The following is a 12,054-nucleotide window of genomic DNA, read 5'->3' as shown; positions in this document are numbered from 1 at the left end:
CCTGGTCGAGGAGACAGCGCCCGCCGCCCGCCCGTCGCCCGCCGCCCGCCGCGCTGCTGGAGGACGCTGGCCTTTTTTTTTTTTCCTCTACCCCCCCCTACCCCCCTCCTTGGCTTGTTTTGGACTTTTTTTTTTTCCATCCGAGTCTTGTCCTCAACTTGGGCTCCTGATCGGGCCAGACACGAACATGTCCCTCCGTGTGGGCTTTTTTTTTTTTTTGCCCTTGCCTTTTTTTTTTTTTTTTTTTTTTTTTTTTTTGCTGAACTCTCGCTTTCCTCCGTATTAAACCCGGAGCTCTTCTTCACACTAGGATCGCCACCACGCCACTGGCTTTCTGCCTTTTCCTTGCTCATTTGTTTTCTCCTAAGAACCAAGACCTCCACCCTGCCTTCCTCCCCCCCCCAAAAAAAAAGCAACTTAGACACTACAAATCCAATTAGTTGGACTTTTTTAATTTTTATTTTTTTCCTGTACGAATCCAATTAATACAGGGTTAGTTTTCCTGCGTGGCTCTGTTGCAAACTTCAGATCTTCGAGTAAAAAAAAAAAACAATCGGTAGATGCCATGACATTTATTTTCTTTTTCAACTTTTGAAAACACTTTGCCATTTGGTCACTTTCTAGCCATCTTGCTTTTATTAGAACATTATGTTTTTGTGAATGTGGAGGGAGTTAGTGGAGGAGGTGCTGTGGTTTTGCGCTAAATGTTCTATATTTGTCTGTTTTGCTTTCTTTTTTTAGACTATTTTGAGCAGGCTGCTCCTTGTTTTATTGAAATGAAAGGTCTGGGGAAGCTGGATGTAGGAGGGACGATTGTGTAGGTTGGCCCAGGTCCGGTATCATCCAACTGCTCAGACTTTTGTGGAAAGTACCAACTGTTGCAAATTTCGCATCCTCTATAGGACAATAGCGTAGCTTTATCAATGACTCAAAGTTTTGTGTGACTTTCTTTTTCATTTTACCCTGTACTATGAGAAATATTGAGTATATGAGATGTAAGTGAATTAAGTGGGCGGAGCACAAGTAGTTGGCAAGTGTAAACTGCCAGTCATGTTTCAGCAGTTTCATTTCTGGCACCGTATGCTTTCCATCTTTAAATTAGAGTTTTATTGAATTCCCTTCGTTGAATTTCTTTCATGACACCAAAGGGAGATCTTAGGTTGGTTTTCTTGACAATATCCATTGATCAGCCTCTTAAGATGTAATACGACATACAGAAATTTTAACATTTCTGTCTTTTCCAGCTCAGTCCTTGGGATCAGGTTCTTTAATGACAGACTACCACAAATTTGACAGTTCCTTGGAAGCAGCTACTTGATTTTTCCTAAAAGAGTGTGTGGAGTTTTTGTTTTTTAAGGGATTTTTGTTTCAGGAGTTGTTTAGATGTCTTTTCATTAGAACAGACTTGGAATGATGGGTCTTTAAGAATTTTCAGTTGGTTCACCAGAGTACAATGTAACTGAACAGTTAGAATAGAATTTAGGACAGAGAGGAAGTATTAGAGTGCATGTGCATATTTAACATCATTTCTATTCAGTTCAAATTATGTTTGTTGATATGCTATTCAGTGACATGTTGGTATTTTGGCTGTTAGTGTTAAATTTTTTGGTTGAATTATCAGAATTGTTTTTAGTTTTTGTTGTTTTTTTCATCAATCTATTTTTAGTGACATAAGCACCCATTGAAAGATGATAATGTCTTAATGAAATCAGGGAATTTATAATGAGTACTTTTGACTTTGAATATGCAATAATAAAAACCATGTTTTCTTTCCTTCAGGCTGACTTGACCGGAATTAAATGGAAACGATATGTATGGCAAGGCCCAACCTCTGCTCCTATTCTGTTTCCGGTGACAGAAGAAGACCCCATTTTAAGCAGTTTCAGTCGCTGCCTTAAGGCAGATGTACTAGGTGTTTGGCGGCGAGATCAAAGACCTGGAAGAAGAGAATTGTGGATATTTTGGTGGGGTGAAGACCCCAATTTTGCTGACCTTATTCACCATGACTTATCAGGTGAAAGCAATTTAACATTTCTAACTATTGATTTGAATTACAGAGTAAGGTAGGTGTGTGTGTGTGTGTGTGTGTGTGTGTGTGTGTGTGTGCGCGTGTGTGTGCGCGTGCGCGCACGCACACACGCTCAATGAAGTTAGACAATAATACTGCCCTACATGTTTATTTCACCATGATTATTTTATTTTACTTAAATTATCTTTTGTCTTATGGGAGACTTTATAAGCCTGGATTACTTTCTTCCTCTATTATTTGACCTCCGATCTTAACTTTTCATAAACATTTGGGCCCAAGGAAAGCATGTTAACCTAAGAAAAATGGAATATGAGATCATTATGTTTCTAACATAGTTATATAATATCTCTGCTGTCTTTTTGCATGAATGTACAGGCATAGGATTTATCTAGAAATTAAGCTTTCTAGGTGTATTTTTTAAAGTAGTTTTTATTGTTTCTTATTTTTTAATTAGCACACATTTGTAACATAAGTGGGTTTCATTGTGACATTTCCATATTTGCAAGTAGTTCATTTTGAACAAATTGTTACTGTTTTTTGTGATTGTTATTTTAGTTACACCTGAAGATATATGTTGATTTAATTTAATTTAATTTTTTTTTTGGGTCCAGTCGTGGGGCCTGAACTCTGGGCCTGGGCACTTCCCCTCAGCTCTTCAGCTCAAGGCTAGCGCTCTACCACTTGAGCCACAGCACCACTTCTGGCTTTTTTCTTTTTGCTTATGTGGTGCTGAGGAATCGAACCCAGGGCCTCATGCATGCAAGGCAAGCTCTCTACCACTGGCCACCTTCCCAGCCCCTGAGATAAATTTTTTAAAAGCATTCTTACATGAAATTGAGTTCTCTTGAGGCTTCAGTTGCTGTCTGACCTACAGGATCTGTTTTAATTTTGGATGAAATGTAATCCAAGTGTCTGTGTCTTGAACTAGTACTCACAAAGACCAACATTTGTGTGGAAATGTATGTGTTTCACATTTAATGAATGTTTTTGCCTTTTAATAAACATAATTTTTAGTGTTATTTTTAAGACAAGTTGCAGCCTTCCTAAGAAGATGACTGTTGGAATGCCTTGTCTTTAGTTCTAACTATGTGATGTAGTGCTAAATATGTACAGTGATGTTTTATATATTTGTATTGAACATGGATATGATGCATATATATATATATATATATATACACATATATGTGTCAAGATATAAAATTCCTTAGTAGGTTTAGTAAGATAAGGCTTTTTACTTGTAAGATCAAAAGCGAAGGCTACCAGCTTCTTTTCCTGTTCATTGGCTTGGATATGTGTGAGTTACGTTAGTCTTTAATTGATTATAAAAATTACCTCACTAAAATGTTTGGAGTCTTTGTCTTTTGTAGTGCTGAGAATTGAACCCAGTGCCATATGTATGTTGGGCAAGTACTCTGTCACTGAGCTATACCTACCCATTGTTTGTTTTCATCTTGATAGACTACAAATTACTGGTAGCTTGTGATTTTTAGTGAAACAATTGTTGTTAAAACTAGTGCTCCTAAGGTTGTAGCTCAATGGTAGAGATTTTGCCTGGAATGATCAAGCCTAGGTTTGGTACCTGATACTACACTGAACAAACAAGTATAATGCTGACTTGATACTTGGCAGAGCATCTGAATGAACCTTTTTTTTTTTTTTAATGGAGGGAATGAAATATGTTTTGTAGATCGAAGATAATTTTATATATGTAGTATTCAGACTTAACATAGTAGGTCTAATATTCTTAAAGGTGAACATGTAGGTATGGTTTCTTTTCTAGATTTCCTGTTATCAGTGAGATATTTTTTCTTGATCAAAACTGAGTTACAGTTTACAACTTCTTTTCTACATTAGTCTTTAGCATAATTTTCAAAAATGGCAATACTTGCACTTTAATGTAGATATTGTTCATGGAATTTGATGAAACTAATTTTGTGGAATTAATTTAGGTTTATTATCACATTTTGATGAGTGTTATTGAATAGTAAACTTTAAAATTTTTCATCAAAGTGGAACTGATTAAAATAGATAAAATTAAGAGTAACATTTGATCATATTTACTGTTCTAAGGTTAGTCTTAAACTGTTTCACTTTACGAGTCAGTGGTATTTATATAGTGTTTTAGCCTTTTTTAAGTCTGTCATTTACTGTAGAATGTTGTTACTTAAATCAGACATATCTCAAAGAATAATAAGGTCTTTTCAAATGGAGTATATTTGTCTTGCTCTTTTCTTTGCTCCAGGGACACCGTCTGCCTCCCTTTTGGGGTAATTAGTCCTCCTCTGTCTCTCTAGCTAACCCCTTTTTCATTTCTTTCCATCTGCGGCACTCTATTCCCTTCTTTTAAGCTCCCCTGAGAAGAGAGCAGCTGGACAGTAGGGGTGGCATCAGCTGCAGGAGGCAATCCTGAGTTCCAAGTAGAGGTGTAGCATTCAGGAAAGGGGAACTGAAGAACCCAGGTGGTAACTAAAAAGCCAGTTAATTTAGCTGAGCCTGATCTTCATAGTCAGTGTCCTGTTTGGTTTAGCACCTACCACATCTTGTTACTGAAATGCTTGTGTGATTTTGGTGATAGTATTGCCCTCCCTTTTTTGGTAGGGGGAGAAAAAAAGGCACTCCTTTTTGGGGAAATTAGAGTTTTCAGGTTTTTTTTTTATTGTTGTTGTTGTTGGTTGTGGGGCTTAAACTCTGGGCCTGGGCGCTGTCCCTCGGCTCTTCAGCTCAAGGCGAGCACTACCACTTGAGCCACTGTGCCACTTCCAGGTTTCTGAGTGGTTAATTGGAGATAAGAGTCTCACAGACTTTTCTGTCCAGGCTGAGTAGCTAGGATTACAGGCGTGAACCACAGGCACTTGGCTAAAATATTGAGTTTTTCTATCAAAATGTTCAATAACAAAAGTACAGAATAGCTTAACTTCTCATCTTTGCATTTTTTAAATAACATTTTTATTTTAGGATGGTTTTAGATTTATAAATTGTAAGGTTGGTGTGGATAACTGCATAACTATCGCTTAGTTTTCTTTCCCTCTCTCCCTCCTGTTGGTATTGGGGCTTGAACTAAGGGCCAATGAGTGCTCTGGCTCTTAGTTTTTTCATTCAGGACTAGCATTCTACCACTTGAACCCCACCTCTATAGAGTACTAAGTGATGACTTCATTTGCTGAATTTCGTCTTTGTCACATTCTTTTTGGGCAAAAAAGTGTTCTGGTTCAGGGGCTTTTTCCACTCAAGGCCACTTTAGCCAAACCTCCACTTCTTAAACTTTAAGTTTAGGAAATGAATGATTCTGCCAACTTAAGGCAATCAGTAATAACTTGCTAAATGAATAGATTATGAATGGGAAATGGCTGTTGAAGACAAACACTGGTCTATACATCTTTATTTTTTCAGGAAATACATAGTATTTCCTATCATGCTAATTTTTGAGCCTTGAGCTTAGCATATTTTAATGGTTTAACAAAATTATAGAAGATTCCTTTTTAAAAAAATCAGCTGGTCACCATGGAGATATTTAAAGATAACAGATTTGAGAAAAATGCTAAATACTGGGTATATCAGTTTTTCTGGGTTTGATCTGTATTGTTTTTTCATTGATAAGAAAATTTTTCTGATGATTTATCTTATTATCTTTTTAGCATCTTTCCTCAGGGAGAAAAATGTTTAAATTTAGTATTTGAACATTTGGGTACAGTCTACAAATACTTTGTAAAGTTTTTTAAGTAACATTCATGATTAAAAGTTTGTTAATAGCAACAGAAAAATTACAAAAATAGAATTTTTCTGAGGATATACATAAAAGGGGAGAAAAACATTTAAGTTCCATATACAGATTTTTTTCCCCCTCATTAGGCTATGGTTAAAAGGGCTAGGTTAAAAACTTGTCATGTGTTCCCCACTTTTTTTTTTTGTCAGAATGGGACTTGTACTCTGTGTCTGGGTGCTGTCCCTGAGCTCTTAGTTCAAGGCGAGCGCTCTACCACTTGAGCTACAACTCCACTTCCAGTTTTCTGGTGGTTAATTCTAGATAAGAGTCTCATGGATTTTTCCTGCCTGGGCTAGCTTTGAACCTCCATCCTCAGATCTCAGCCTTCTAAGTAGCTAGGATTGCAGGCATGAGCCACCGGTGGCCAGCTATATTCCCTACTTCCGTCCCTCCAAATTATAATGCTGGTGTTGAGATACAAAGACCTCTTAATTAGCATATAGGCTGTGTATTTCTATGTATGTCTTAGGTTAGGTTCTACTTTTTCACATTTAATCTCAAGTACAAAATCTAGAAAGTATTTTTATTATGGTTATTACATCAAAATATTAGAAGTTGGGTTCTGTTTCTAAGTGACACTGCCCTCCCTCCAAACAAAACAAAACAAAATCTTTAAGACTTAATTGAGCATTATTAGATCCCTATTTCCCTCGCTTTCCTTTTTGTGTCAATCCTGTGGCTTGAACTCAGGATCTGGGAACTGTCCCTAAGCTTTTGTGCTCAAGGTTAGCACTCTGCTACTTGAGCCACAGCTCCACTTCCAGCTTTTTTTTTGTTTTATTGGAGATAGATATTACAGACTTTTTTGCCCACACTGTCTTTGCATCTTGATCCTTATATCTGAGCCTTCTGAGTAACTAATACAATGAGCCACGGGGTGGGGTGGGGGGTGTACGCGTGTGCATGCACTTTAACTCAGTTTGAGTGCTGCCTCTTAGCTTTTTGGGCTCAGGGCTGGCATTCTACCCTTGAGCCACATAACTGGCTTTTTGGTGGTTAATTGGAGATAAGTCTCCCAAACTTTCCTGCCTGGGCTGGCTTCAAGTTATAATCCTTGGTCTCAGCTTCCTGAATAGTTAGCATTGTAGGCATCAGGCCCTAGCACCTGGCTAGGACTATTTAGCAATGAAAAATGTATGATTGCTTAGTCACCTGCATATAGATGAAGTTGTACTTGAGAGATTTTTTTGGCATTAGAAAACCCCCAATAGGTGGGCTATACTTCTTTGTTTTAGATAAACTCTTACCCTCCCTATAAGCATTCAGTTCCCATGGGTTTCTGCAGATAAAAATTTAAGAGCAAGGATGGAGAAATCTTTGAAAATTAAATGTGATTATTATTATTTTTTGTCTGCTGTGGGGCTTGAACTCTGGGCCTAGGTGTTGTCCCTGAGCTCTTCAGCTCAAGCCAAACACTCTTACCCCTTGAGTCATGGCACCACTTTAGTTTTCTGGTTGTTAACTGGAGTCTAAGGGACTTTCCTGTTGGCTTTTAATCTTGTCTGCCGGCTTTGACTGTGATCCTCAGATCTCAGCCTCTTAGTAGCTAGGATTACAGGCGTGAGCAACCAGCACCTGGCTGTTGTGATTACTTTTTATTTTATTTATTTATTTTTTTTGGGTCCGGTCGTGGGGCCTGAACTCTGGGCCTGGGCGCTGTCCCTCAGCTCTTCAGCTCAAGGCTAGAGCTCTACCACTTAAGCCACAGTGCCACTTCCGGCTTTTTTCTTTTTGCTTATGTGGTGCTGAGGAATCGAACCCAGGGCCTCAGGCATGCAAGGCAAATGCTCTACCACTGAGCCACCTTCCCAGCCCCTGTGATTACTTTTTTTTTAATTTAATTTTATTTGTGAACATACTGTATAGAGGGGTTACAATTACATGGCTGTGATTACTTTTTAAACCATGTTTTGTGTCTTAAATCATTAAGCTATGGACTTAAGTAGAGATTTTTTTTTTTTTGAGTCCAGTCGTGGGGCCTGAACTCTTGGCGTGGGCGCTGTCCCTCAGCTCGTCAGCTCAAGACTAGCACTCTACCACTTGAGCCACAGAGCCACTTCCGGCTTTTTTCTTTTTGCTTATGTGGTGCTGAGGAATCGAACCCAGGGCCTCATGCATGCAAGGCAAGCGCTCTACCACTGAGCCATCTTCCCAGCCTAGAGATTTTTTTTAATGAAAATATAGCCTTCTGCTATTCTAAAGATTTAATGTTAAAGCAATTCACAATGTTGTGGTGTTCGTTTTGTTTTTTTACATTAGCATATATTAGTTGTCTAAAGGGGATTTCATTGTGACATTTCCAAGAATGTATGCAATGTATTGTGATGAACCTCACCTTCTATCACTCTCACCTATTCTTCCCCTTCTAAAACAATTTCAACAGTTTTCATTGTTTGGTTTTTATATACACAAAAAAACTCCTTGAACCATATTCATCCTCATTAAATGGTCTTTAATGAACCATAACTTTTTATTTAAACCCTTACACTCTGTTTTGGGAAAGAAGGCAAATTCATTCTTAAGTTTTAAGTGAAGTCAGATGCTGGTGGCTCATACCTGTAATCCTAGCTACTGATAAAGCTGAGGTCTGAGGATTGAGGCTCAAAGCCAGCCTGGGCAGAAAACTCTCGAGACTTTTTATCTCCAATTAACCAGCAAAACTAGAAGTGAAGCTGTGGCTCCAGTGGTAGGGTACCAGCCTTGAGTGAAAAAGATGAAAAAACAGTACCTGGCCCTGGTTAAAGTCCTAGTTCTCAGCACATGTGCATGCGTGCGCACGCGCGTGCACACACACAGGGCTAATATATATATTTTAAATAAAGTCACTGTGCCAGTTCCCTGTTCTCCTACAGTAATATTTTCTTTAATTAAACCTGCAAACATTTAGGCTTTAAGTGGAAGGAAATAAGTATGTATAATGTGATTGAATGTAAGAAAGCTTTCCTATTTAATATTATATTAAAAATCATTTGATTCCAGCTCTCATATATTGTCATTTTCTAAAGTTTATCTCTTAAAAAAAACTTTTTGAAAAACTTGACTTTGAAAGACTTGATAGCCATTTAGGAAACACTTAAAAGTGCAGAATAACATCAACATTAACCTTTATAGTGGTGTAGAGTTTATAATACAGTTAAAGTCCACTGTCATTATGCTTTTTAGTTAATGTTTATTCTGCTTATTTGGTGTATGAGTTCTGAATATAAACCATGTGTCATTCTTAAGCCATGTTGCCTCTTATCCAGAAGCATATAAGGTATCAATTTTCTTTTTTTTTTTTTGGTCCAGTCATGGGGCCTGAACTCTGGGCCTGGGCGCTGTCCCTCAGCTCTTCAGTTCAAGGCTAGCACTCTACCACTTGGGCCACAGTGCCACTTCCGGCTTTTTTCTTTTTGCTTATGTGGTGCTGAGGAATTGAACCCAGCGCCTCAGGCATGCAAGGCAAGCGCTCTACCACTGAGCCACCTTCCCAGCCCTAAGGTATCAATTTTCTATGGCTGTAGAATATACATTTTTTAAAATGAGATAGGCTTTGTTGCTTATTTTTAATTTGATGAACTGAGTGCTGGTGGCTTAAGCCTGTTACCCTAGCTACTCTGGAGGCTGAGATAATAGGATAAGGGTTCAAAGCTAACCTGGGCAGGAAGTTCTGTGAGACTCTTATCTACAGTTGTCTACAAAATCTGTAAGTGTTGCTGTGGCTCAAATGGTAGAGCACTACTCTTGAGCGAAAAAGCTCAGGGATAGTGCCCAGGTCCTGAGTTCAAGCTCTAGGACAAACACACACATACCCCCTGCCCCTCCCCTCCACACAGTATGAGTTAAAAATAATGAAGATAGCCCATATTTAGAAAGTATTTATAAAGATAAAAGTGCTATTGGAAGATTTTTAGTTACACTTGAACTAAGCAATTTAAAAAATAACATTTTAAATGCCGAACTAATGTCTCAGTTGGATTTGTTGGCCACTTTTATATAGACATGAAATAGAGTGAAATATTTTTCTGAATTATATGAATAGACAGCTTAAAGTGAATTTTTAAAAATAAGTCAACTAAGAGCAATCATTACATTTATTGGCAAAATTGACACTATCGTGAAGACAGTTAGGCCTCCTTATAACAGAAAGGCCATTTAGAATTTTAATCATTAAATTTCTTCCCCAAGTAGAAGCTCATATACTGAATAATAAGGGAATCTTGGTTGAAATCAGACAGAGAATGGATGATAATGAGTTGCTTGTTAGGCTTTGTGCCAACAACTTCCTTTTTATTCATCATTTGGTTTTATAGTTTAGTCATGAATAAAAATGCTGATAGACATGCAGTGTTTTGATTTTAATTATTAACTAGGAATTTTTTTAACAGATTGAGTGATTGGAGAAATTAGGACAAAGTAACAGAAACTGGCATTTTTAGTATACTGTATTTAATATTTTCTATGTTATATAAATAGGTATCCTTTTTATTAATAACCAAGTCATTGTCTTTTGATACTATGGATTGCTTGCTTTATTTATTGGCAGTAGTGGGGTTTGAACTCAGAGCATTATACTTGCTGGGAAGGCCCTCTGTCACTTGAGCCCCATCCCTTCATGGTTATATTTTATATTGTGAAAAAATAATTTATAAGCAATTTATAAATAATTTATAATAACCTACAGAGCACTTGCCTTTTGCTTCTTGTGGAGTAACTTTGAAACTTGATACTTAGACGTCTTGATGAATTTAAGTGATTGTATCTTAACATCCTGATGTAAAGAGGAGGCTTATGAAAGTAATGAATAAACCGTAACATCTTTTACTGGGCTCTGAGTAGATATTGTACCACTTCTTTATTTTTTGCTTCCTTCATTTCTCTGTTAGAAGAGGAAGATGGAGTGTGGGAGAATGGACTTTCCTATGAATGCCGAACTCTGCTTTTCAAAGCAGTTCACAATCTGTTGGAAAGGTGTTTAATGAACCGGAACTTTGTGCGGATTGGCAAGTGGTTTGTAAAGCCTTATGAAAAAGACGAAAAACCTATAAATAAAAGGTAAGATACCTTACTTGATATTTCTTTACATTGTTAATTTTTTACAGAGAGTTTGGAATAAAACAAGCGAATGGCTTATAGACATATTCTAGAGGTTAATTTTAGCAATACCATGTTACTCTCCCTTTTACACATTTTAGGACATTTTTTGTATGAGCTGGGGTGTGACTCAAATGATTTTGCCTAGCAAAATCAAAGCCCTGAGTTCAAACCCCAATACCTTTTGTGTGTGTGTATGTGTGTGTGTGTGTGTGTGTGTGTATTTTTAAAATAATTTTCTTTTTAAATTTAATTTATTTATTATTTCTTTTTGTCAGTCATGGGGTCTAAACTCTGGGCCTGGGCACTCAGCTCTTCAGCTCAAGTCTAGTGCTCTACCACTTGAGCCACAACACCACTTCCTATTTTTTGTCTTCTGCTAATGTGGTGCTGAGGAATTGAACCCAGGGCCTCAAGCATGCAAGGCAAGCACTCTACCACTGAGTCACCTTCCCAGCCCCTAAAATAATTTTCTTGTAGGAAGAAATTGTGTTTTCAGACAGCGGACTACATTTTTTCAGGGATATAGAGAACATGTAAGAGAATAACTACTCATGAAGTATCCATTCTTGGTAGTAGTGAAAATTTGTTCATGTATGCTGTCCAAATTAAAATATTAACACCTATTAATGGTAGTGATCTGTGGTTATGATTCAGGTTATGTTAACCCTTCTCATTCCCCAATCTTTCAATTTGCTTCAATTAAAATAATTTAAAATTGTGTTTTATATAAACTGTGTTTGCTTTTGGAGTGTTTATAGTTTTCTTGAACTTTGAATTAGGGAGATTTACGACATTGTAAACTTTTAGTACAAAAGTTGCAGGTGGAGGCATGGAAGGTTAAAACAGTCATTTTTCTTATGCAAGTAAAAGTTCAGGCTACTATTTTTCTCTGGTTTGAATAATACAAACAATTTGTGAGAAGATTTAGGCTTTGAAATGAACCATTGGCAAATACAGCAGGGTGTGGGAGAAAAGAATGTAAAAGGGAAATGTTTTTCCTGAATGATGTGAGAGGATATAGAATAAACATGTGGTTGAAGTTGTAATCTTTGTTCAGATACCACCTTTCATGTCATAGATGGACATCATTTTTTTTTATGTTTACCTAGTTTTCTTTTTTTAAGCCTTTTTTTTTAAGTTTTGATAGTCTGGATGGATAAGCAAACCTGGAAAAATAAAAGTTTTT

General features: G+C 37.2%; 1 protein-coding gene across 1 annotated transcript in view; it reads left to right on the top strand.

Annotated features, from left to right (window-relative positions):
* Window positions 1-1,782: 1,782 nt before the first annotated feature.
* Med13 (mediator complex subunit 13) overlaps window positions 1,783-12,054 on the top strand; it is a 101,559-nt gene continuing 91,287 nt past the window's right edge. The window contains exons 1-2 of the mRNA XM_013013309.1: window positions 1,783-2,014; window positions 10,658-10,826. Coding sequence (XP_012868763.1) covers window positions 10,750-10,826 — 77 coding nt within the window. The 5' untranslated portion in view covers window positions 1,783-2,014; window positions 10,658-10,749. The remainder of the gene's footprint in view (window positions 2,015-10,657; window positions 10,827-12,054) is intronic.

Source organism: Dipodomys ordii, unplaced genomic scaffold (assembly GCF_000151885.1).
Source record: "Dipodomys ordii isolate 6190 unplaced genomic scaffold, Dord_2.0 Scaffold19, whole genome shotgun sequence".
NCBI lineage: Eukaryota > Metazoa > Chordata > Mammalia > Rodentia > Heteromyidae > Dipodomys > Dipodomys ordii.
This window is presented reverse-complemented; position numbering and strand designations above follow the sequence as displayed.